The following is a 27,694-nucleotide window of genomic DNA, read 5'->3' on the forward strand; positions in this document are numbered from 1 at the left end:
ATTAGGATTCTTTCTCTAGCTTTTAAAGTGGAGAATAGCAATGACTAACAGAATACATGGGGTTGTTCAAATAATAGCTTTTTAGACTCCTGGGGTGGGGGGGTAGGAATTGAGTATTGCAAATATTGGGGACAAAGCTCAAGAAAACAGAGCAAGGCTTTTGTTGTTATATAATGCTATGCATGCTCTGGCTTGCCTTTCAACAATCATTCCTATTAAATCTTTTGTCTCTCTGACACACCTAATGAAGTCATATTCACGATCAGCTTAGTCACAGGATGCAGTTCGGTACATATTTTGACAGGAAGGCTGTTTGTATAAATGGAAACATGCAGCAAATATATATTTCATAAAATGTTCATTATGTGTTCAGTGTGACAATCTTTGGTGCTAATCCTCATATGCATATTTAGTTATTTTTAGAGTGCTTTGGGTTCTGGTTAACAAAAAGATTATTCTTAAGCAAAATTCATGTCAAATAAATGGAACAGAACAACTATAAACACAATCAACTCTACCTGGAAATCTTTAAATTCTGGAGAAACCACACACCTCTAGTTAAATATTATATATTATTAAAATTAATTCTGGTTATAAATACATGAAAATAAGCAAGAGATGAGTTGAGATGTTATCCACAAATAATACTTTCCTGGAATGTTGATGATAAAGTCCAGGTTTGACTCTAGCTAATTATTTAATTGCTCAACTAATGGCTAAATAGTCATAGCTTATATATTTAGAGATTTTTTTTAAAGTGAAGTCATGCCATACATGCTCACTGTTTATAATCTCCTGGCCCCATGCTATTAGGCCTTGGGACTAATTAGAAGGGAGACTTACATCACTCTCATGACCTTCTCGAAGGTTGTATGTGAGGTCGTGCTGAATGTCTTCTACGAATTTGTGGGCATATTCTGGGTAAAGGTCCAGCACTTCAAAGAGTCCTTTGAGGATGATACACTGGAGATCACAGTAGGTTAAAGCCTTCACATCTGCATTGGTCTTGATCACTTGGTCCTTAATTGATAGATTTGCGCCAATTAAATCTCCTTTCCCTTGAAAAAGTAAAAAAAAAAAAAAGTCACTTAAAAATAAAACAAACTTAAAACTGGAAAATTCATTTGACTTACAAGCTTCATTTCTGCGTAATTACACTGAAAAGAGAAGAACATTTATCTGGAGGAGGGGTTTCAACCTCAGCAGTGTTGCAACTTGGGGCATGATAATTCTTCATTGGGGAGAGCCTTTTCTTATTCACTTAGTACAATGTTTAACAGGCTCTTACAGTCACATTCCCCACCCTCAGTCATGACAACCGAAAATATCTCGACAGTGCTAAATGTCCCCTGACTGATCACACTGTCCCTGGGTGGTACTTGGAGGGTCAAGGCCACGAACTGTAGGTTATATGGGTCTCACAGGATCAGTAAATCACTTGAAACAAGCCCTTTGCTATTTTTGTCCCATTGGCCTTAACACTTCAAGGGAAATGAAAGAGGCTCTGAAGGTATAAAAAGGCTCTATGTTACTGAGGTAAGACCATCAGGAGATGTATTAATAATTTTGATAGAGGGTGATGTGGGAAGAGGAACCTTCGTTCCTCTTTTCAGAGGTGGGAGGCAGAGATAACTATAAGACATGATGGACAAAGAATTCTATTCCATAAAAATGTAAAAAACAAGCGTAGTTCTATAGCTCTGCCAGGTGTTAAAAAAATTCTCTTTGTCAAAAAGAAAGTGACAAGAAGTACAGACACAGTGGAGAGACAGGGGCCCTCATACACTGTTGGTGCTGTGTTATGCAAAGCAGTATGCAGTATGGAGATTACTGAGAAAATTAAAAAGAAAGCTTTTATTTATCCAGTTATCCCACTTCTGGACATTTACCCTCAAAAAAAAATATATATATATATAAACTAATTAAAAAAGATATATATACTCCCATGTTTATTGGAACATTATTTACAATAGCCATGTGCTGGGAACAACTTAAGTACCCATTGACAAGTAATTAGATAGAAGAGATGTTGTATGCATGCACACGTGCATGCATGCACACACACACACAAGAATACTACTCAGCCATGAAAAAGATGAAATCCAGTCATTTACAAGAATATGGATGGGCTTACATGCTTAGTGACAGCTAAATTGGATGGAGAAAGACCAACACTATGATTTCACTCATATGTGGGTATGTAGAAAAACCAAAAAAATAATAAACTGAATGAAAAAAATAATCTTTTAGACTCTAAGACAAATTAGTGATTATTATAAGGGAAGGATGTGGGTTAAGTGGCTAAAAGGTATCAATTATAATGTGAAGGATAAAACAGGATATTTAGTTATGAACTTACTGAAATAATAGATAGAGGTTGATTTCTAATCTAATGAAACTTATCTAATGTTATAAACCAGTGGTCCTTCAATAAAAGAAAAAAAACTGACTAACACTATGTGCTCTTCACTTGTGCCATCCCGGGGAGATAGCATTAACAGAATCTTGCAGGTCCTGTATGTCCCAGCCCACACCCAGCACCCCCTGATATTTTGCTTGTAAAACCTCAGCCTATCTGGTTGTTGGTTGGACTTCACCTTCCTGGGATCTATTTTACAGGCTTGAGACTGTTGATTAGATAATATCGAATAATGTATTTGACTCTTTAAAATCTATGAATTGATTTAAATTGTATCAACTTAGCAGGAAGGAGAGCATAACTGTACAGTGCTAACAAAAGATTGCTTAAAGCTTCACATTTATAGATTAGAGGTTCAGGTTTCTTCAAATTTGCTAAACATCCAGTTGAGAAATCAGAAAGAAAATCCACTGAATTCTCAGACAAACTTAGGTTAAAAGCTGAGGTAATATACCAAGTTCACAGAGGATACTGGGTTCAGGGCTACAACTTAGGACTTTTTGCATCTTTACGCTGTCCTCAAATAGCACCTTGCCCAGGCTCTGATTTTAATTGTTTTTTTCATAGTTACTCTGCTCCATTTCATAGGAACCAGCAACTGACAATTAACCAACCCACCAAAAAGCCATCAAACAAATAATATCTTTGGGATGTTATAAAACAGACTCTATTCAATTAATGTCTTAACTTCTAAATTTTAGTTTTTATTGTGACCAGCATTTCTGGAAATAAAGTCTCTGGAATGTAGCGGGATTCAATAAAAGTTGGTTTTACTGAAAATAACAGTAAAAGGGAACATCCAAATTATGCATACCTGAGACATTCATACATATTTATAGAAGATGAAAAACGGAGCATTTAAAAATTATTACATTCTCCTAGGTATATTACTTTCAAATTAATATTGTCTTTAAACCTTGAAATCAAGCCTGCTCTGATAGGAATAAAAAGACTAAACTCTATCTTTACAGACACTAAGGGAGTGAATATTGACAAGGAGCTGAAGAATCCAGGTGTAATTTATTGTGGTTACCAACACCACCAATCATGGAAATTTTGATTCTTGCACATTTTCTTAGAAACCTAATTTTCTGCTCAAAAACTCAGAGTTGGGACTGATATGGGATATAAAGATAGCCAGGATGCAGCGAATAGTGCAAATTATCAAATTTTGTATATCTGAGAATTTATCTTGATGCAATGTCTTGTCAAAATGAGCTCTCACATTTTCTCAACAATTGGTGTTTGTGTAACTTCAGGGTTATCACACTTTGGCACCTTAGCTGACCAATGTATGGCTATTTTTGGCCACAGTGACATCAACTATACAAGTAGTAACAACATCTTGCTAAACTTAGCACTCTAGAAAGAATTCCATCTTACTACTGGTGGCCCTCTGACTGTATGTGCCAGACCTTGTGTTAACACTGGTAATAACACGGTTCTCATACTCATTCAGTTTACTGTCTTGTGCATTTCTCATGACTGGGATTGTCTGGATTTGGGAACTAGATCTAAGTTTCTTGGTTACTCTTTATCTCAGGAGCACTATTTTAAAAGAGGAGACAGACACCTGTGGTCTGTTCTACTCTCTGTTTTTCAGAATTCTATTATTGACATTTGCTAATCAGTTATTTTCCCGTTGGGGGGAAAGGGTTGGGATCCATCTGCAAACTGTTTGAGTTACAGTCATAACTTATGTTAATTACAGTCAGGCAGACCGATGCCATCTGTGAAGAATGCATTAATCGGGGCTTTGTTGTTTTCTTTTAAACATCAATGAAGACATTGGTGAAGAAACACAATTACCGGAACGTGAAATGAAGGTGAAAAGGCTACCACTCTATTCCCATAACAGATTCCGGCCTGTATGTCAACTGCCTTCCCAGACATCAGATTAAGACATGCCTTCACGTATTGATTGGACAATGGAGTTGCTTGAATAAGTTATGATTTGACAGATGTGTGGTGAGACTTTTCCCCTATAACATTATATATTAATTCATCTTGTTGGCAGAATGAACATGTATTAAGTATCTCAGATCAAATGTGAGGCCATGTACTTAAGTTGATCAAAATCAGTATTGATTTGAATTAGCCATATTAAGACAATTATTGCCATCCGGAAAGTGAGATAGTCAATTTCCACTGACGTAATGCTAACCACACAGAGCAAATGTTAATTTATTGTCTTTGTTTAGGTTTAGTTGCAATACCACCGATGCGTGTTTAGAATGGCCATGTGGCAATTTGCACTTTAATCACTTTTGATATAGACATGGCAGAAACAAAGATGAGCCACGTTGAAACATGGAAATCATAATTCATGGAGGAATTGGAACCAGAAACAAGAAACAATGGATTAAGTCTTTCCATGTAAGTACAATTATTTTTTTACACAAGAAAAGACAAGACCACATGTAGTATATATAGAAAAAAAAAACAACAACAAATAGATAAGCTAAATAAAACAAAAACATATTTTTAGATTATTATGTCAATTAATGGTTGCCAGAAGGGAAAGCAGATGGCTGGGTAAATCCAGTAAAAGGGAACAATTGTATGGTGAAGGGGAGACTTGGACTTTTAATGGTAAGCCAATGTATTATTCTTCATGCTGGTTTTTTAATGGTGTAAGTCTAAAACTTATGAAATGTTATGGCAATTCAATGTTACTTCAATAAGAATACCTAATTGAATCATGTACTAACAATGGTAGTTATATAGAAACTTCTTATGAATTTGTACCTCTTATGTTTAAATGGTATGGAGGATGCTTTTATATTCTGTTCCTAGAATTGTTGTAAGTTGCTATATTTCAATATAAGATATGTTCAAAGTGGTACCTTTTATTATTTGTTCTTACATGTATATCAAACCATAAGGCTCTGGAAAAATAAATGTCTTTAAAGACAAGATATGGCAATAGGTAATTTCTATCCACAACTTTATGTGTACCTCTTAAAAAATCTCTTTCATTTATTTTGACTGTCTGTATGTACCTTCTTCACTTATTATTTACATATTCAATTATATTCATTAAAGTCTGAATGAATCAGGTACTGGCTTAAATGATATATTTTGATGTACAGATGGTCAGTAGGCTACATAAACATATACTGATCATCACTTACCATCTCTGAAATGCAAGTTAAAACCACAGTAAGATACCACCTCACACCTGTGAGCCTGTCCCATATCAAAAAGACCAGAAATAACTCATGATAACGAGAATGTGGAAAAAAAGAAACTCTGCACACCACTGGTGTGAATGTGGACTGCTCTGGTACTTCTATAGAGAACAGTATGGAGGTTGCTCAACATATTAGAAATAGATCCACTTTTTGACCTAGTAACTCTATTCCTAGGTATCTAACTGAAAAATGCAAAACCACTAATTGGAAGGATTAAGTGCATGCCTATGTTCACTATAGGACTATTTATAATAGGCAAGGGATAAATAGGTGCCCAATGACAGGGGAGAAGATTAAGATGTGGGATATATACACAATGGAATACTACTCAGTTATAAAAAAAGACATGCTCTCCCCATTTGTGACAACATCAATGGAATTGGGATATGAATGAAATAAATTAGGAGAAAGAAAAATCCTAAATGGTTTAACTTATATCATAAACATATAGAAACAAAACAAAGGGTCATATGAAACCAAAGTAGTAACAAACCCTAGAAATATGACAGCAGAATTGAAGCTGCCAGACGGAAGAGAACAGAGTGTGGAGGGCGCCCAGGAGGTTATGGAGGAGAGTGTGTGCTTTGGGTGAGTGTGGTGTGATAACATATATCTGAAAGGGTATGATGCTGTATACTTTTGGTTCAAGTACAGTGTTATAAAGCAGTGTAACCTTAAAAACAAACATGTTTAAATTCCTTGATTTTTAACAAGCATCAAATGATATGTTAAACACAACACTTAGCACAGTGTAAACTTAATATACAGTATTCATAATATCATAGTTGGCAAATTAAACCCAAATGAAGACCAGTCTTGAGTCCACATATTCAGCCATAATTTTCCATAGCAGATTTCCCTTCTACATCATCTCCTTAACATGGTCCAGAGAAAAATTTCATGAAGACTTTCAGCTCACACCTACCTAGAATAGCCAGCACCATGCTGTCTTTCAGAACTTCCATGGAGCCTGAGCATACAAAGTAGATGGCCTGCAAAGCATCTCCTTGACGCAGCAGATACTCTCCCGGAGCACAGAAAGAGGTTTTGATGTGTAGAGACAGAGATCTGAGGCAACCACGACTGGCACACTCAAAAAGGGACAACTGTAAAATTTCCTTGTTTAGATGCATAGTGATGTCTGAACGCAGTTCATCTGGAAAGTCTTTCAAAAGCTGTCAAGAAATGAAAGAGGAGACCAACTTGGGGTAAGTGGGGTCTAACTGATTTACTTTGCAAGCCCACAGGGATCCACCCCTCACTGACCAATAGAGTGTCAAAGAGGAAAGATAAATATTTATAATCCTGGAAAGATTTTTTTCAATGACTGTGATCCCAAGTATGTGCTACTGAATACTCAGCTGATAATTAGTCTGGAGATAGAGAATAATACTCCAGAATGAAAACACAGTGCTCATGTGACTTGCTTCTCACCAAGAATCCCATCTGGGATAGAAGATAAGGAATCTGGATTCCCTAGTGGAATCTGGATTCCATGACCAAACAAAAAGGGGAGAAACCAAATAATCACAGAAAAATGTTGATCTCTGGTTTAGTCGGGGAGTTGTGGAAGTGATTGCTTGATTCATATCAAGCAACTGATAACACCTTAGCATAAAAACACTAATTTTTTACTTTGATACTTTGGAAGGCAGCTACTAAGTTGATTAATATTTCAAGATTCTAGTATTCAGCTCACATAAAATTGGGTTCCTTTCAAAGAGAGTCGGTGAGAATGAAAAACCCTGCCTGCCTGATTTACCAAAGTAGCAAGTTCACCTTGAACACTGATCAGAGGAGAGGCATTTGGACACCAGAAGCCAAAACAAGTGAAAGACGATGGACTGGATTTCACGAAGGATTGAAAAAAGTCAAGAGAGAGAAGTTGCAGGTGTGTTCACATCTGAGGCCTATGGGAGAGGACCTTCCTTTAACTTGGCATATGTTTTCTGCCTGAAAACAGCAACGTGAGAAATGAACATTACCTCATTTGAATCTATTCCATTGTTGACTGACCAGGTTGTTTGGAAATATTCGAGCATCCTCTGTTTGAGCTGCTGGGGTAGATGATGGACACGTATGAAGTCCTTCAGGTCCTTAGTTCTGGTGTGATACAGGGACCACCTGGAGTACATCCTCTGTATGATCGCTGTCACGTTTCCAAACACCAAGGCATGCATCAAGGCTAGCAAGAACAACACAAGATATAATGGAAGAGAAATCCAGGAGCTCAATGCTTAAGTCTAAATTTGCAACCTGAATATTCTGTTTCAAAGAACAACATGATTACAAGCAATACAGCTATTTTGGTATATTCTGATGCAGTTGTTTTGATTTTGTGTAGCTTGATTAGAGTAAAAATATCTTTTAAAATACTCAATAACGGGCCCTCCCTGGTGGTGCAGCAGGTTACAGCACAGCACTAAGAAGCTAAAGCCACTTCAGCATGAGTTGGATCCCCGCCTGACATGGAGGGGACCCACATGGCATCGCAGATCTCTCCTGGCCCGCCTGCTGCTCCCCTCAGTAGTGTACTTCGTTGATCTGCTTGTTCTGTTCCCCACTCTGTCTCTGGTGAATCCTCTTACCACCCCTGCACCTCTGACCTGTACCTCAGTTCTGCATGCATGAAGAAATAAATAATACTCAATAATATGCAGACTAGATTCCATTGATCCACACTTCATCTGTTATCTGCCATTTGGGTGAATTTTTATTTTGCACTCTCTTCACATATATATTATTTTAACTCTTACATGTAGTTGAATAATTATGATGAAATCATTTTAATAATTCCATAGAATAAGTTATAAAGTTGTAGTTAATAGTTATCATTATTTTAATAATATAAACATTGATGTAAGTTTGTTATAATCTTTTCACAAAACCATCATTTAAAATTATTTTTGGGAGATTAAATAGGACATATTTATGTTATAAAGCCACTGAGAAAGTTGTTAGAAATGTAATTTATTTCCTGAGCAACCTGAAGCCCAGATTAATATGGTTCCAATCCTCAATCATATTTTATCTCCAAAACCACCTTAATTTTAAGGAGATATCAAAAAATTAGAGTTAATTCGAGAAACAAATGAATTCACAGAACAAAACAGATATTCTGCTTGGACCCATTATAGCTATTCTAAGACCAGTTTAGGGTGGGGGACGGTGCAGACGTATGCAACTTCGTTTCGAAGAGGATTTAAAGAGTTAAGGTATTTTTAAAAAGTGACTAGTATATGTGTGAAAAACAGTGGGAACTCAATTCATGTTAATTTTCTCGTAAGAGTGAGAAATGTTATGAATTTTCAACATGCTCATCAACGAAGCTAAATTTGGGGGAAAGGACCCAGATTTAAGGTTTTTACAGCTGCTACTTTAATAATTAAAGAGTAGCTCATGGTGGAAATAACTTCTTATTAGAAACTTGAGACCGATCATTAGGTGTCTGCTACACCCAAATACATGTACATCTCTATTTTTCGAAATGTTAAAAGAAAATGTCTTCCATCTGGTCCAAAGCATCCCAAGGAAAATGCAGATTGTGTAACAACTTTCTGCCGATTCTAAATAGTTTCATTCTTGTGTTTTCGAAACACAACAGTTCTGAGGCTTAACTATTTTGTTTGAAAGAAGAGACCTCTACTTATGATAAACACTCAGCAAAGAAAAGAACTGACTCTGCTCCAAGTTGAAGAAATTAAACTGCGATTTCAAGCTCCGTTAATATACTTATGGGCTGGGTGTTTGGAAGCCCTGGCATCTGTAAAAGTATGTAATAGTCTTTTATGGAGATTAAACTGAGTACCGAGGACAATTTTATTTCATTTATTTTAACACTGCTTTCCTTAATTATGTGTATGATTTTAACTTTGCTTTGCTTAATTATAATGTGTAAAGCACTTAGAGTAAGAGAAGTAATATGTTCAGATCATTTAGCATCCTAATTGTACATTATCAATAAAATGAATTACTGGATTAATTGTAGCATTCATAAGGGTTGCTGGAAAGTACTAGTCTATATCTGAGTCACCCTAATTTTAAAGTCTCATTTCAGCATAGGAAAATACTTCTAATTTAAGTCGTTAAAAAAAATAAAACCTTAGCTTCTCGTACTTTTCAGCTTCCAAAGTTATTATTGCTTCTCTGTCACTGGTTATCCGTTTCACAGACAGAGACTGTGTGTAACTGTCAGGCCAAATCATTCCATCTGCGATGAAAGTTTGACTCAAGAACTTCTATATCCAGGTCAGTTTGGAAATTATCATTCACTTTTCCTTCTACTCCTAGAAAATGTGATATGCATAATTCTTAAAGTAGCATGCTCAGCCTGCTGCTTGCTGAGTGTGTGGGAAGCTCCTTTTCTTTGTGTGGGAGTTCTGTTGAAAGTGCATTTTGTAAAATCTTACTCGTGGCTTTGGAAGAACCTCAGCAATTGGGATCTAAGAAGAAAGTGAACAGACTTCAAATGAAATTGGACTCCAGGTGAACTTCTGGACACCCTCTCTCTCTCCCTTTGTCTTTCTCTTTCCTTTCCCCCCTTTTTCCTTTCCTCTCCTTTCACTTCTTTGTACCTTTGTTCTTCCCCCACAGCCAGCTCTTTCTCTCTCTGGATTTTGGGCAATATTGTTCTCCTGTGGAATAACATCACTGCTGATTTCTTTAGACCAATACTTTGCAGTGCCTTTGAAGCCTCCACAGGGACCATCCGCTCCAGCATAAAAGGATGCCAGAGCTGAGATTTGGGGTAATCTTAGCTGGCTTCCTCTACCCCACTGACTCATTGCCTGGAATTTTCCACTCCTTGTTATAAGTTGAATTGTAGATAGCAGATGGCAGAGAAAATAGAGGATGAGAACAACTCCCTAAATAATATTTTTTTAATAATAGTTTATTTTTCCATATATTTGTGCATTTTTCCATCTCAGTTGCAATCCCCCTGGGTTTCCCATCACCAAATCACCCATGTGCCTTCACCATAGTCCAGTGCATTTCTCTCCCCCCCCTGTTTTTGATCCTATTCCCCACTCCGCCCGCACAAAATGTATATAACTGTTCATCATTATCATTTAAGTAATAAATTTTTAAAAGGCATCTTAAACACAGCCCAAATATGGGTAAAATAAAATTATGGCAGGATAGTAGGTGTGGGATGAGAGGACCCAAGGAAAGCCTCGGCTCTAACATTATCATGATATTGTTTAAATGGGACATGTACTGATGGAGCCTCTTCACCAGGAAGCTTTATCTAATGTTATTCTAAATAACTGCTCCATCAGTTGGGCTAACTGGGTAGTGATTATTAAGAGTAATAGAACTTTTTTTTTTTTAAAGATTTATTTATTTGTGCATACAGAACTGGGGTGCAGGCCAGAGGCTCAGGGGCAGTGAGAGGATTCACCAGAGACAGAGTGGGCAACAGAACAGGCAGATGGACGAAGTACACTGCTAAGGGGAGCAGCGGGCGGGTCAGGAGAGGTCTGCCACGCCACGTGGTCACCTCCGGGGCAGGCGGGAATTGAACTCATGAGGAAGCGGCTTTAGATTCTCAGTGCTGTGCTTTAACCCGCTGCGCCACCAGGGAGGGCCAGAACTTTTAATGACAAGAGAAAAAGTTCTCACTGTATTTGTTGGCAAGGACATGTTGTCAGTATAAACATTCTAGAAAACAGGAGTATATACATATAAAAAGACCAAAAGGCTCTTTTGGTGATGGAAGTATGTGTAATTTTATTTTAGAAGTGGATTTTCCAGTCTTTTCTAAATGTACGTTACAATAGGAAGAAATAAAATGGAAAAAAAGAACATCATCTAACTGCTTATTTCTGTTACTAAATTGTGAATTCCTCAAAGGAAAGTATCACAGCTTAGTCATCTTTGTTTCTCCAGCACCTAACACAGTGCCTGGCATAATTGAAGTGTGCCACAAATATTTATAGAACTGAAATGATGCTTTTCTTTAAGGAGTACTTGATACTTTCTTTAAAAAGTTTTACAATCTTAAGCAAGTGGCTTAGAAAATCTGATAGTTTAGACCTAAGTCTACCCTTTCATTCCTTACCACTCCCTAAAGATAATCTTTTAATATTATTTCTTTTAGATCTTCTTGTGATTATCACCAATATTTTAGACAGTGATATTACTTCTATTGCTTGACTCGTCATGTTAAGACAGCACATAAAAACAACCTGACAGGAGAGATGTGCTCACTGCTATTCACCTCCTCATCCCACGCTTGATAGTTTATATTATTTTTAACTTGTCTATTGTAATTTTCTAAGATAAAATTCATACTAAAGAAACACATGGAGAAACTGACACAAATACTAAATGGATAGCTCACTAAGATTTCTCAAAGTGACGTGGATATCCAGCGCAGATGAATAAGCAGGTCTTATCAATACCCCAGGGTCGCTCCTCTGTTCCTCTTCATAGTCAGTAACCCTTACTAAAGCTAGCCACACTTAGGGATTATGTAGCAATCAATAACTTTTGCCTGCTTTAGAACTTTCTCTAAACAAAATCAAAGAATATTTATGTGTTTTTGTGTGGTATATCTGCTCAGTATTTTGTTGCTAAGATTCCCCCATGTGTCTGCATGATATAATAGTTCCTTCACTTTCATTACTGTATAGTTCTCCATTGAATAGTTAACAATTTACATACTTGTTCTATTAATAGGCAGCCCCAGTTTGAAATTCTTACAGTGATGTTCCCACAGACATCTATCTATATGACTTTTAATATACAGACATACACATTCTCTGTTAGATAAACATGCAGAATGGAATTTCTGCATTTCAGAGTACAGATGAGTTCAAAGCAGTAGATATCAATAAAATTGTTATATCAGTTGGGAGTCCCATCAATAGTACAGGAGAAGTCAAGATGCTCTCAGACACTAGAGTATACATGCTAATTTTGATTTAAATTAGCATGTCCCTGATAAGTGATGTTGCTGTTTGTCTATTTGAGTATGATATACCACACAAAAACACATACTGTACTTGTGTTTTTTAAGGTTTTGATACATTTTGGGGTTATCTACTCTTATTACTTAGTAACTGTTCTCTATATGAAAACATAAAAGTCTTTTATTAGGTAATGTTTGCAAATATCACCGGTCCTACGCCTTGTCTGTTCACATCCTCCATAATCTTTTGTTAAAAAAAATTCTGCAATTCCATCTGTCAGTTTAGAACTTTATGTATCATGTTTCAGAGACCAAATCCAAGGTCATAAAAATATTCTCTTGCATTATCTTTGAAAGCTTTACTGTTGCCCGTTCCACATTTAGTTCAAGAGTTACCTGCAATTAATCTGAATGTACATTTTGAAGACGGTCAAAGTTGTTTATCAACAGGTGGATGTACGTTTGACCCAGTGACAATTATGGAGATAGTTAGCATTTCCTCTTTGCACTGTAGGGTCAGCTGTATCTGAAATCAGGTGAGTATGTGGGCCTGTCTGTATTTCATTGGCCGCTGTATTTCTGAGCTAACTCAGCCTTCTTAATAACTGTATATTTATAAAGCATTTTGGGATCTGTTAACATGAATCAGTTTTGTTCTTTATAATAGCTTTGACTAGGTTTAGCTCTGATTTCTAAAAATTTTTGGAAACTTGTTATTTTTCAAGCACACATGCGTGCACAAATATACCTCTGCTAGGGTTTTCATTAAGTCTGCACTGAATTTTTAGACTACTTTAGATAAAACTAGCATCTTTAAAACATTGAGTCTTAAAATCTCCACTATTGTATATCCTCCCATTATTCAAACCATCTGTAAATATTCTCCATGTTGCTTTACAGTTTGTTGTATAATAGCTTTGCATTTTCAAAGATTTATTCCTACATATTTGATATAATTAAATCATTGTTTAGATTTCTATTTTCTAATTATTTGTCATTACCTTACTATTTTTTAACGATTTATTTATTCATACAGAACTGGGGTACAAGTCAGAAGTACAGGGGTGGTGAGAGGATTCACCAGAGACAAAGTGGGGAGCAGAACAGGCCGACTGATGAAGTACACTGCTGAGGGGAGCAGAGGGTGGGTCAGGAGAGGTCTGCTGCACCATGTGGATCACCTCCTGGGCAGAGATGGAACTTATGCTGAAGTGGCTGCAGCCAGCTTGCAGTACTGTGTCCTAACCCATTGCACCATGAGGGAGGGGCCCTCATCCTTACTAAATTTACTTAATCTGTTTTTATGTGTCTCTGCACTGCCTGTTGATATCAAGTATGTAAATTCACTTAAATTGAATAGTTGCTTCTAAGGTTACTTCTTTGTTTCGGGTGTTCTCAAAGTGCACATAGATTTGTCTAAGCATGGGTCCTTTTATCGTTATTTTTGCCTAATCTCTTTTTAATAGTAATGTATATTCTTTCCCATAGATCAGTGGTATGTGCATTCTTTGATGCTTCTCTTTTCCCCAGCCTTTTTACTCAGCCTATGAATGCTTCTGCCCTAGATACTTAGCAGGTAATATTAGCAGTCACCTGAAATATTGTTATTTCATATTGCTACTGTCTGCTTTTGTAGTAAATATTGCATCCCTGTCATTAGCATTTCACAGCCTCTGTGGGAATTTCTACCTTTGAGTCCACAGAAATGAACACCTAAATTTCCTTTAAAAGAAATCATTTGTATATCTGTGGAGAAATGAAGTGAATAAAATTAACTTATAATGTGTAATGAAATGGATATTTTACAAGAAGTTTACTAGCTTTAGTAACTAAACCTCTGTGGCCTTATTTTTAAATTGGGGTGTTAATAACATCAGCTCATATTGGTATGAGCATTACATGAACAAAGTGTTCAACACAATGAGCTCGTTTGATTAGTTTTCAAAGTTATGCAAGTAATTAGCTAATTAGGAAATATTAAAATGAAAGGCACCATTTCTCCTAGCCTAGGGTAGCTGTCACATTAATATAATTATTTCCCACCAACACAAATTTGGGAAGCTTTAACTAATAAATTCAAGTTACTTAGATGCCATTTGGCATTGAAAACCAATGGCTTCCTAAGTGCTGCTCAAGTCAACTAAATCCTTTAATGCCACTTACAAATGAGCATTGGTTTTGCACAGGATAATTTGCTCAATAAACATTTATCAAGAGACAAGACGTCATTATCTGATTATTTCCCATATCCTTGGCCTGTGACCAGCACAGCTTCTTCTTACAATGCATAACAAGGAACAATTTATGTCTCAACAATTTCTGATTTCAGGTCACTCACAAAATAGTAGGTGGATCAATAGGGAGTAAGATCAGCTATCTAACAGATTTTTCAAATATCCAATTAGGAGATTAAGCTTTGAGCACTTCCCAAAATTGCTCTCCAGAGAAAAAAGTAAGGGGAAATATTAAATGAATATTGTGTGTGTTTATTTGCAAAATGTATTTCATTCTGGGCTGATAAGACCCACTGTCCAGGAGGGCAGAGATTATGTAAGTCATAACACTGGGCCTAAAACAGCCCCCACTGGGCCTGGTATGTTGGAGCTGTTCAGAAATGAGAACTCGGAGTTTCTGCTCCCTAGAGTTTTACTTTTCTACATCAGCCGAGAGCCTGTTCCACTGGTTCAACCTCAGCACGCCTCTTCAGCAACTCTGCCATGAGCACTGCCTTTCCAAGAAATTCTCCTGCTCCCAGGCCCTCAGTTCTGAACTCCTAATTGACTTGGCCTAGTGTCTACTGCCTGGTGGTGTTAAAGTCTTTCCACAAGTGTCAGCCTCTCTCTTCCAAATTAGCTCATGAGCTCCTTGAGGGAAGGTTTGACTTTACATGTCTGAGTTCACCATGGGCTGCATGACTCATTACTTAGTTGAGACATTATTTCGCATCCTTCGTGCAGGGAAGCTGGTAGGAATCATTCCCTGCGATCAGGTCCTACGGTCTAAGTGGCACGGGGGAGTGAGTTCCATTGAAAGATGGGATAAAACATGCTTTGGGGATACCGCAAGGCATGAAATAGTGAAAGAACTCTAAGAAGACTAGTTCCTCTTACTTCATGAGAACTGTGTGACAAGTCAGTGAGTTTTCATCTGTTTTCTGAAGACAGAGGTTGGTGTTCAAAAAAAGGAAGGGCTGTCCCTTGTCTCTTTCATTTCTGCCACGTTGGGAAGTTACTTTATTTCTCCCAGTTTTAGCTTTGTCATCAGACAAAGTGGATAATGGTGTGATTCACACATCAGTTGGGAGGTTTAAAAGAGAAATTAAGCTAAATAGTCCAGTGGAGGGAAATTATTACAGAGAATGGTGTCTCTAGTGTTAGTGGGCTCAATGAGCAAATTGATATAATGGTCACTGCAGGAGCTTCTGCCCGTGGGGATGGATTAACCAAGGGAAGAAGTGGGGAGGTCAGGGCATAGATGAGCAGGGAAGGAGATGAGAGGAGCAGTCCGGGCTGAGGCTTTGGATGTGGGGGCCTGCCAGGTGATGCCTAAGCAGGCCCAGGAAGGCTCATTCTGCAAATGTCTGAACAGCTTGAGGGCTACAACCTCCTCCTGACACCCTGGTGGCCTCCTTCGAAAGATACATTGCATGAGACAAAACAAGACAGTCCTTCCCCATCTTCTGCCTCCAATCGCCCTCTGGCATTCCCTATTGGCAGGAGAACTGAAGGAGACTGAGGTGTGTCTCAGTGTGAGAACTGAAAGAGAATGAGCTGTGTGGACCCCAAACCCTACATTACAAAAGAGAGTATAAAAAGTGAGCTCAGAGCTCAAATTATAATATAATAACTTGTTTGTGTCCAAAGGGAAATTAATAGCGACAAGCTTACATATTTGCCATAGCCATCACTGGGGGATTGCATCAAGGCATTTAGCTGAGAGAATGGAACAAAAATGCAATGAATATGTTTATTATTGTACTGTTTTTTGTTTTGTTTTTAGCTAAGTCATCTATCTAAAATCCTCAACTAATACTAGAATAGCAGTAAGAAAATTTTGATACAGTAAGCTGTTTGGGCTCTAAGATGGAGTTTGAAACATAAACCTGCAATTTAGTCTCCCGTAACTCTTAAACACTAGAGATAAACGTATGTCAGGAAAGCAAAATGCACATGGGTGAATTGGTGGTGGGAAGTCCACGAGGATTATAACTGAGATGAAATATGCACAAAATGAAGAATGATGTAAAAAAATTATATAAAAAAGAAAGCAAAGTGTCTACACCTTCAAAATCATTAATCAGGTTACTTCGTTCTCTGGAATTCTTCAGCATCAGGGACTTTCATTGCTAATCTGTACATACATTAAAATGGGTTCACTGCATTATGAAGCTCTCCGAAGCCACTGCATCAGGATTTCTATCCCCAGCCAGGGAGCTGACCCACATGGCACAGCAGACCTCTTCTGACCAGCCCGCTGCTACCCTCGGCAGTGTGCTTTGTCAGTCTGCCTGTTCTGCTCCCTACTCTGTCTCAGGTGAATCCTCTCACCTCCCCTGCACCTCTGGCCTGTGCTCCCGTTCTGTAAGCATAAATAAATAAATCTTTAAAAAAAATATTTCCTAATGATTTCCTAACCAGGGCTTTTAGATGCTGCCAGTGTCAACCAGTCCATCTCCATTGTGGCTTAGAACAGAGCAAACAGAACACCGCAGTTGGGAAGACACACTCCTTTGTCCCCATGGTATAGAAGAATTTCTCTTACCACCAATCAGCATGGTGCAGATGGAGAAGATCTTCTCAGCATCTGTGTTAGCAGAGACATTCCCAAATCCAACACTGGTCAGACTGCTGAGTGTGAAGTACAGAGCAGCAATATAGGCACTTCGGATGGACGGCCCCCCCAAGGTGTTATTGCTGTAGTAGGGCGATTCCAGCCTCTTTCCCAGCTCGTGGAGCCAACCTGCAGTGAAAGGGGTAACCACGACCATCACTGGAGAAGCACACACTTGCCATGAGAATGAAGAAAGTCAAAGGATCCGATTCCTTTGCTATGAAAGAAAAAACATCACTTTTACGCACACTGCTCTATATCCTACGACAGCAGAGAAATAGGGATTCAAGAGTGCGTGGTGGTCAAGCTGAATAGGTTACTCGAATGCAAGAAACTACCTGCACAGGTTGAAACTGGGGTTATCACGCTCAGTAAGAGAGTTGCTTATTTCACGGGTGGTGAAGCTCCATTCTCAATTGGAATTTTAAGCAACACAGGGTATGAGTAGGTCGTTGAAATCCTGCATGATGATATGTAGCAGCAACCGAAAAGTCTCTGGGCTTCAGATGGGCGAGATGGGCTTTTTTCTATCCTGAACAATGTTTTCCTACTTGGCTCTCTGGGGCTGCCATCTGGTTGTCTTCCCAGTCTTACCTCCCTCAGGACACCTTCTTTGTAGCCTTATTCTGCCATTTGTTGGCGGAGAGGGAAAACTGTAGAATTAAGGGATACTTGTAATAGACTTGCATTCCTCCCCTCCCCCCAACAGTTATTATACTGGTGTCCATGAGTGTCAAAGCTATCAAATGAAATGCTTTAAATATGTGCAGCTTATTGTATATCAGTTATACTCTCATTAAAGTCTGTACAGAAAATTTACTCCTTAGAATTTTGTGTTGGGTCCTCCCTGGTGGTGCAGCGGGTTGGGACGCAGCACTGCAGGCTGGCGGCAGCTGCTTTAGTGCACGTTTGATCCCGAGGCCCCAGAGGTGACCCACATGGCGGGGCAGACCTCTCCTGACCCACCTGCTGCTCCGCTCAGCAGTGTATTTCCTCAGTCGGCCTGTTCTACTCCCTACTCTGTCTCTGGTGAAGCCTCTCACCACCCCTGTGCCTCTGGCCTGTACCGCAGTTCTGTATGCATAAATGGATAAATCTTAAAAAAAAAAAAAGATTTTGTTTTATAAGTTCCCCCCTCTCGCCATCCCCAAACGCTTTCTATCTATTGTGTGTATATTACAAAACTCCATGACCTTTCAGCTTAAGCCATAGGTCGAGGAGACTTTTCTTAAGGTGTATTATTCACTAGCCATTGCTTTCTTATAGAAGCTTCAGTTAATGGCTGACCAAGGGGAGATGCAAAGCCATCGCGCTGTGAAGTGGTAATAATGCTGCTGTCATCAACTAAAGTCATAGATTATGCAACTGTGCCAGGTAATTAAAATGCAAATTTGAAACAACTGGGAATTCCATGAGACAGAAGAGAAATGCTGCATCGTAAGTACTATGCCTTATTCATCCCATGTCTCTAGAGAGTATTTAAGGACTTTAGTTTGTCTTAGACCCTTCTAGAGGGCCTGTTAAACAGACACAATCAGCTCGGACACAGGAGTTTCTGGTGCGGACAGGAGGGTGGGAGAGGGCGTGGGTGGAAGAATTGAGAATTTGCCTTTGCAAACGCGATGTTGATGTCCACTGATCAAACCCTGAAAACCTGGCTCTAGAGCAACGGTTCTTGATATTGCCTGCAGCCAAGGAAAGTTAATAAATGACCCAGGTTCTGCCTTCATGAACAAAAAAATCCTCTCACCACCCCTGTACCTCTGGCCTGTGCCCCAGTTCTGCATGCATAAATAAATAAGTCTCAAAAAAAAAAAAAAGGTAAGAGAAACTATGAAACCAGCTGTGAATTGTAAAGGAAAACATAGAAATGAGGGAAAATCCAGGTGACAGTAGCTTTTAAAATTTGGGGAGCTGTCCTCCCATTTGTGAATCTGTAGGCTTTTTCTCTGAACACTGCACATGTGGAGACACACAAAATTCTGCATACATTTTTAGCTGGTTCCTTGCCTTCTACAGCTATTTCATACACGTCTGGACCAGGAACCAGGTTTAAAGACCCCCTCCTCCCCCCCCCCCCGTAGTATTTAAGGGAGGGGAAGATGGGAATAGCAAAGTATGATTTGGTAAAACTGAGTTTAATAAAATATGGAAAAAAATCTCAAAATAAAGACAATGAATTCAAAATTAATCAAGGTGTTATCACCAAAGCAAATCAAATTTACATTTCAACGCTATTACTGGTCTAAGAAGACAGCCAAGACACAGAGTAAAGTCAGGAAGCAGAGGTGACCTCTGGATTGATCATCACACGATTTCTGCTGAGCAGAGCTCTTGATGAGCAGCTGACACCAGCATGTCAGGATGGACTCAGAGGCCTGTTGGGTTGGCTGTTCTCATGTGACTTCCCAGTTGTGCTCTGAAAGGGATGTCATGTCATTTCTCCTCAACAAAGAAGTGATTACAGGGACTTGTCTCTCAGCTCCCTACTGGCCATTCCTGCTAATTATTGGGAAATCAGAACAGTTGCAAAATGTCACTTTGCCCAGAGTTTATATCGACATGATCTCATTTTTGTTTTAGTTGATGCACAGAGGAAAATAAAAACACAATAAACCTACTGCTTGCTCTTGGCTAAATTGCTATTCAACTAGACCATGAACACAACCAGACCCACCTGCTGATCTTGAGCTGAATTATAGTATTCATTTACTTATGCAACCTAAAGTTTTGTCATTTACAAAGGAAAAAAACAAAACAAAACAAAAAAAACAAAAAACAACCCAAACCCAGGCAAAACATTTGGATAAACTCCTTCAACTTGAACAAAACTGAAACCTGAACCAAATTAGTTTTCATATAATTTGATTTCCTTAATAAAAGAGGATCAACTTTATTGGGCTCTACAGATTGTTTTATAGTCTCATTCAATGCCTGTTCATTTACATATATGTGAAAATGAATCTCAGTCTCAGAAATTATTCAGGATGCAAAGCACAACAACAGACCTACTTTTGTTGATACCTCTTTTCTGTCTGGCCAACTGTTCAGTCTATTTTCGGAAACATCTTGTTTTTTAAGAAAAGTTGCTACTAAACTGTGTTATAGCTGACAGAGCAGAAGCAATAATGATGATGAAAAACCTGGTAGCACGGGAAGGAGGTAACACCCCCCAAATCCGGGGATTGGCTCTGTGGGCTAAATAAAACTTTTTCACAGAACAGCTCCTCCGAAATGAGAGCACATGTTTCACTGTAACAAGACAACATGTCACTGTAATATACAGAAGAAGCAATTTAACCAATTTAGAAGTCAATCTTTTTTTATGCTGGAGAAACTCATCTAAAGGAAGGGATGTCCTAGAACAGCCTGTCTACCTCTGTTCCAATTTTTTTTTCCCCCAAAGAACATTTGGAAGGAAAAGCACACACAACAGAAAGTAGAATCTAAACATACTGAATCCACTGCCATGTGATAAAAAACCAAAAGATAGAATCTTTTCATTACTAAAAATAGATGAGATGAACAAAATATCAATTTCAAAGCTAAAAAAAAAATCATAATGATCATGCCCAGAGGAGTCTATAATTTAGCATGACTGTTCAATTCAGGTATTTTCTACCACGGGCCCAGAATTTTGCTTAATTACATACCTTAGCCCCAAACAGAAGTTTCTTTAGGTTTCTTAGAACAATGCGCTCTCTTGTACTATGTTATGTGTGCATTCACAGTGTATTATACCAGCATGACCTGGTGTGTTCCTGAAAAGTTAAGCCTCTATTAGCAGTTTCTATTAGCATTAGCATTCACAGATAACTTAGGTGTAATGAATGGAACTGGAATATGTTATTTAGGGTAACCCATGCTAACTCTGTTAGTCATATAATCTGCTTCAGTAACATGAAAAAAAAATCCTTTATGCTATAAGCCGATGAAATCAGATTTATATGTGTGTGTAAAGAAGTGTTTTATATCAGCAGAGAAAAGAGAGAAAGGATTACCACATGCATAATTACACTTAAAATTCAAAATGCTTTTTTATTTCCTTTGGTATGAATAAAACACATTCTAATGGGGCTCAGCTGGAAAGAAGAACAAAGATGCGGTCAGGCTGTCTTGTTACCAGGAAGGCACATGGCTGACATTTCACCGAGTGCTTCCTCTGTTGCAGATACTTCTAGGGTACTTCTAGATACTTCTTCCCCTCACTCACACACACTAACCCAGAGCAATGGGTTCAATCACCACCCATATTTTGAATCATTATTTCACTAGTCATTACACAACTTATAAATTACTATGTCCATTTTAAAGATGAGAAAACTGCAGCTCAGAGACATTGAATAATTTGTTCAAAATGTGTTCAGTAACTCTGTTCAGGAACAGAGCTCAGAGGACTTCATTCTCTTGTACAGACCCCATGTCCTGGTGCTGCTGCCTTTATAGGTAACGACCTTTGTAGGAGCGGGGCCGTTATTGATGCCACACATGGATGGGAAACAAGCCCTTTTAGTTCAGGCCCCTCAGAAGCACACCTGAGAAAAGGTTATAAGTAAGTAATTTACTTTAGTGTTAGGTACGACAGAAGACAGTGGAGAAGGGACACTGAGAAGGGAAAGGGTGAAGTATGCCTAATCAAGCAAGCAGCTGTCCAAGCAGTAAGAGCAATGTCATCCCATTGGGGATCTCCGCAATCTCACACCTAGCGGAGCTGGTTAGGTGTGAGCAACTCTCACCCATCACTGACTGAGGACAACTCTGGGAACAGCCAGCCCCTTGCAGCCTTCCAGAGTTGGGAGATAACCTAAGGATGGAGTCACACAGCATGAGGGGACATGGTGAGCATCAAAAACAATGCTTACTAAATTATAAGTGTTTTGCGAGGCTCCCATGCCAGGCAGTCTTTCCATTCTATTCTCACAGTAACTCTCCATCTCTTTTCTTTTCTTTTTTTAAAGATTTATTTATTTTTGCAAACAGAACTGGGGTACAGGCGAGAGGTGCAGGGACAGTGAGAGGATTCACCAGAGACAGAGTGGGGAGCAGACAGGTCAACTGACGAAATACACTGAGGAGGGGAGCAGCGGACGGGTCAGGAGAGGTCTGCTGCGCCATGTGGGTCAGCTCCTTGGCCCGGGATTGAACTCATGCTGCAGTGGATTTGGAAAGCTTCAGAGTAGTGTTTTTTAAGCCGTTGTACCACCAGGGAGGGCCCTCCATTTCTTTTTAGCTGATGGAATCCCAAAAGAGAACTTGAGCAATTTTCTCTCTTCTTTTAAGAACTATTAGAACCAAGAGGCAAATCTATAACTTTCTAACTTAAACATCCATGATGTGTCTGCTACACTTGACTATTTATAGAAGCAATCACTTGAAATGGATGGTTTTCATTGTGCTTGTTGACACCATGATTAAATTAATTTGCATTTCCAGCTCAGTCACTTTTGCTTAGAATGAGAAAATGTATCCTGAAGGCTTAAGTCATATCAGAGAAAGTAATTCTTCCAACACCCACAACTAGGTACAACTGGGATCCCAGGGTGTCAAGAGTATTAAGAGTCATCAAGAGGTTTTAATGCAAATTCCAAGCATGGACAATATTATAGTTAAATTTGCTTCCTCTCTCTAATTCTGAGGACCTACCTCGTTAATCCTCTGAACAGCATTAGGGGAAGAGGTGGGAAAGCACTGTGATCTTGTGTGTCACAAGCAGGAGAGGGGCTGCTGGTAGACAGTGGGAGACAGTGCTGTCAAGCACAGTGTGAGAACTCTGATCCTGCCAACCTTTTTGGCAAAGGGAGCAGTGTGGGATTGCAGAGGAGATTGAGAGATACCAGGCTAAGTGTCAGAAGTCTCCATGTGTCCCTATATGGATGTATGTTACGCATGTATGTATGTTGGGGTGATGAAACAGGGCAACTGAGACCCAGCATTTGTGAAGTATAGCATTTGTTATTACTCACACTGTTGAAAACTGTTAATCAATAAAATTATCAAGGGAAGTTTGAGCCATCATCTCCACTGTCCTTAATATCTATACGCTACAGACTGATAAGAAACATTTCAATTCCAAGTTTATCTAGTGACTGCCACTCTGATTTTTCATTTTGTTTTTTGCTTTGAATGAACTTTTTATTTGGGGATAATCCGCAATGAACAAATGCTGCAGAGAGTACAGAATACCTGTGTATCTGTCATTCATTTCCTCAAAGTTTAGTATTTTATGTTACATTCTATATTTGTCAAAACGATGAAACTAACTACATTACTAGTTCATAAAATTTGCATCTTTTAATTTAAGAAATAGAGTTGAGGAGTTCAGAGACTTAGACTTCCAAATCATTCTAACCTTCCACTCTGTCCCTATTTCAGAGGATGTGACCAAACATACAATGTAAAGGGTACAGGTAACAGTGATATTTGACATTGATTTTGTTGATTCCACTAAGGAGAAGCATCAGTGGATCTGAGGTTCCAATTTGCAGTGGAATACCATTATTTGGAGTTCTCACTAATCTAACACTTTTTGTTTTTTTCTAATAAAGTTGTTTTTTGTGTGGTGAGGAACTGGGGTGTAGTCCAGAGGTGTGGGGTGTGAGAGGATTCACCAGAGACAAAGTGGTGAGTAGAACCGGTGGATCTACTGAAATACACTGCCGAGGGGAGCAGCAGGTGAGACAGGAGAGGTCTGTTATGCCATGTGGGTCACCTTCCTGGCCGGGGATTGAACTCAGGCCACCAGGGAAGTCCTTACACTTACATTTTTATAATGAAGATGTGTCCTTACAAAATTTCTGAAGTGGTATAACCTACTGCTGAGGTAAATATCTGAAATAAAAACATTAAGCATAAATAATTTGAGACAGGAAATGGGTCTGCAAAACTTGGTCTTGTTGCTAGTCAAGTACCTCTTTTCATCTTCCTTTGCTCAAACTTGAATAGAAAGTGATTGAGTCATGTCCAGACCTAAGCTATTTTTCAGATATAAGATATATGAAATAAGATCTTGTAATGTCTCTTCACATATGGCTGACTTTTTAAAAGGCAAATGCAAGTGTAATAACCCATGATTTTGTGAATTTATCTTTTATCTGTTTTTAATTATTTGAATGATTAGCCATCAGCAAATATTGATGGGATAAGGATGGAAGGCTTTCACATTTGATGCATGTATCACTTCTGCTCTATTTCCACTAGTCAAAAAACTTTCAGAGCAAGAAATATTATATACCATTAATGCTGTTGAGAAAAAAATGTACCAGTTTTGCTGAAACCAGAGTTTTCCAGTTTTCTAAACTTGAAGTTTGTGTAATAGAGTCTTTCTGAATATTGACTATTAAGGTCTAGCATTTCATGTAAGCAACAAATAATTGAAAGATTGTGTACTATTGCAAACTGCCAAAATAGGTCATCACATGCACACAAAACACCAAAACCAAAATCAAACAAACAAAACACCCGAGGATGAAAAATGTGAAACAATCCGAATGCGCAGCTGAACCGCTACTGTGGAGTTTCCTAAGTGATCCCAAGAACAGGCAGAACAGGCCATCTGCTTCCAGCCAACTGGGGCCCTTCCAAATTCCTCTCAAATCAGCTAAAAATAGAGGAAATTCTACAAAGATTAGCTTCCTGCCTAAGTTAGCAGAACATAAAATATGAGTTGCTTAAATGTAACTTTTCCATATAAAATGCCAGCACAATTCACAATGCTTCAAACCTATGTCTCAACATGGGCATTTTTTCCTGAGTAATTGCTCTGCTGTTATTCATGGCTTCATGCATTTATGCCTGAACTCAGAGTAAAGCAGGTTCTCACTAAAGAAATTCTATCAATAATTCAAATCAATGCCAACCACTTGCACCAACATCAGGGCAAAATGTGTTCTAGGACATGATGAAATTAAACCCATTTTTTTCTTATGACTTATTCTGCTTAGCATAATCCTTTCCAGCTCCATCCGTGTTGCCATGAGTTTATCTTTTCTGGCATGAGTATATCTTTTCTGATCACTGAGTAGATTTCATTTTTATGTGGAAAATTGACAAACTGAACAAAGGGTTAGGAAAAAGACAAAACTTGCAAGCTGACCATAGATCAGAGGCCCACAGCAGGGGAGGGGGAGGAGCCAAAGAGGCAAGGGAAGAGCACAGGGACTGTGGTGACGGGTCACTGGTGCTATGGTGGTGGGAGACTATGGGCTGCACCTGACAGGGGAAATACTGTGCAGTGATGAACAAAGATTTCAAGAAATACATTTCAAAGCAAAGCAAAGCAAAACAAAACAATTTAATTAGGCCTAGCCAAATAATTTTATTTTATTGGTATACCAAGGTTTACTTCCTTTTTAGTCAGCACTACGAAAGGTTAGAGTTGTTGTAGACCCGGGAAAGACAAAAGATGTGACACCATGCACTTCTGCAAACCACTTCTCAGCGGAGTTGGTTGTCACTTCAGTCATAAAGATGAGACTTTGACATCTGTTGGGAAGTGTCTTTGGTTTGCAGAACTATAAATTGAAGTTCCAAACACACTAAAGGAAATCAGTTTCCTAATATCTCAATCATGAAAGTAACTTTCAATAAATTAAACCAAATACAAGGCCTGGGATACTGTACTCAGATGTCCCACCTCACACCCCCACTGTGTTTTATTTGCCTTCACTTGGTGTTGAGCCTCTTCTGACACCATGCTCCTTCAGTTTCAGCGGAATACCCACATCACAAAAGGAAACTCTGAGTTGTCAGCTTTTGTTTTCTTTCAGAAGAGCTAAATTTGACTCATACATCTAGTAGTCCATTTCAAAACAAACAACTAACTTTGCTTGACGACTTGATGGAGTACAAAATACAGTAAGTAATGGGAGTTTGTGAAAACATTCCTAAGTGAGTTTTAGGCCTGTGGATAGTGGGTGATTGGCGCTGAAGACAACATAGGGCAGTGAGGCTGTGTTGAAGACAACTACAAGGTGCTTGCAAATTAAAAAAAAATAAAAAATTAAAATTAAAAATGAAGGGCTCTCCCTCGTGGTGTAGTGGGTTAAAGCACTGTATTATGACGCTCTCTGAAGCCACTGCAACGTAGGTTTGATCCCCAGCCAGGTTGCTGACCCACACGGCACAGCAGACCTCTCCTGACCTGCTCACTGCTCCCCTCAGCAGTGTATTTTAGTACATCTGCCTGTTCTGCTCCTCACTCTGTCTCTGGTGAATCCTCTCACCCACCACACTTCCGGCCTATACCCCAGTTCTGTAAGCATAAATAAATAAATCTTTTTAAAAAATTAAAAACAGGGCCCTCCCTGGTGGCGCAGCGGGTTGAAGCACAGCACTGAGAATCTAAGGCCGCTTCCGCATGAGTTCAATTCCCGCCTGCCCCGGAGGTGACCACATGGCGTGGCAGACCTCTCCTGACCAGCCTGCTGCTCCCCTTAGCAGTGTACTTCGTCGATCTGCCTGTTCTGCTGCTCCCCGCTCTGTCTCTGGTGAAGCCTCTCACCGCCCCTGAGCCTCTGGCCTGTACCCCAGTTCTGTATGCACTAATAAATAAATCTTTAAAAAAAAAATTAAAAAAAAAATGAAAATGAGTGGACAGAGGGCAGAGATCCAACACAGAGAAACAAGAAACAGAATGCAGAGGAGAAAAACGGCTACAGAGAAATGTGTCAGTCGGTCTTGAGAGCCTAGAAGGCAAACAGTACAGCATATGCAAAGACATAGGAAAACCTGTCTTGGAATTATATGGCTGGCATGGTTTCCATCTTATTTTTCCTATTCAATTGCTGTGTAACATGGGGTAACACTTATCTCTTTCTATCTTCGTTTCTTCCTTTCTAAAATGGAGAACATGAAGTAACAGACAACGTGGGTAGTTAAGAGATGAAGTGATGTCATTCACACGAAGTTGCAAGCACTAGATTAAAAAATTATGATTATTGTTTCTGCTATTGTTTTAAAGATGAAGGATTCTGTTTTACAGAAAATAAGAGTATAAAAATCGCTATTGAAGACCTTTATAAAAGTTTCATCTAGCACCTCATTTAGGTAAGTATGAAATGATGAACACAATTGTAGAAGTAATGTACACAATCTCATCCTTCTTGGAAATCAACAATCTCTCATCATTCTTAAGTGCAAACGCCACTTTCCAATATGAGGTACTGAAGATATGAAATGGATAGGACAATGACAGACATGGACGGTTCTGTATTGATTTGCTTTGCTGGTGACTCATTTAGGTAAAATAATACGTGGTAATATTGTGACTCATGCATTTGTAGCTTGACATTAGACACTGATCATCCAGTGTGCTGAATACCTTTAACTTAATCCTGTATT

The 27,694-nt window shown here is 38.7% G+C and overlaps 1 protein-coding gene across 1 annotated transcript in view; it reads right to left on the reverse strand.

Annotated features, from left to right (window-relative positions):
* KCNH8 (potassium channel, voltage gated eag related subfamily H, member 8) overlaps positions 1–27,694 on the reverse strand; it is a 246,613-nt gene that overhangs the window by 43,728 nt on the left and 175,191 nt on the right. Inside the window, exons 8-11 of the mRNA XM_004692289.2 lie at positions 17,288–17,485; positions 7,599–7,798; positions 6,539–6,788; positions 844–1,058 (exon numbers count right to left, since the gene is read on the reverse strand). Of these exons, the coding sequence (XP_004692346.1) occupies positions 844–1,058; positions 6,539–6,788; positions 7,599–7,798; positions 17,288–17,485 (863 nt within the window). The remainder of the gene's footprint in view (positions 1–843; positions 1,059–6,538; positions 6,789–7,598; positions 7,799–17,287; positions 17,486–27,694) is intronic.

The sequence above is a fragment of the Condylura cristata genome, unplaced genomic scaffold (assembly GCF_000260355.1).
Source record: "Condylura cristata isolate star-nosed mole 26May11 unplaced genomic scaffold, ConCri1.0 scaffold00033, whole genome shotgun sequence".
NCBI lineage: Eukaryota > Metazoa > Chordata > Mammalia > Eulipotyphla > Talpidae > Condylura > Condylura cristata.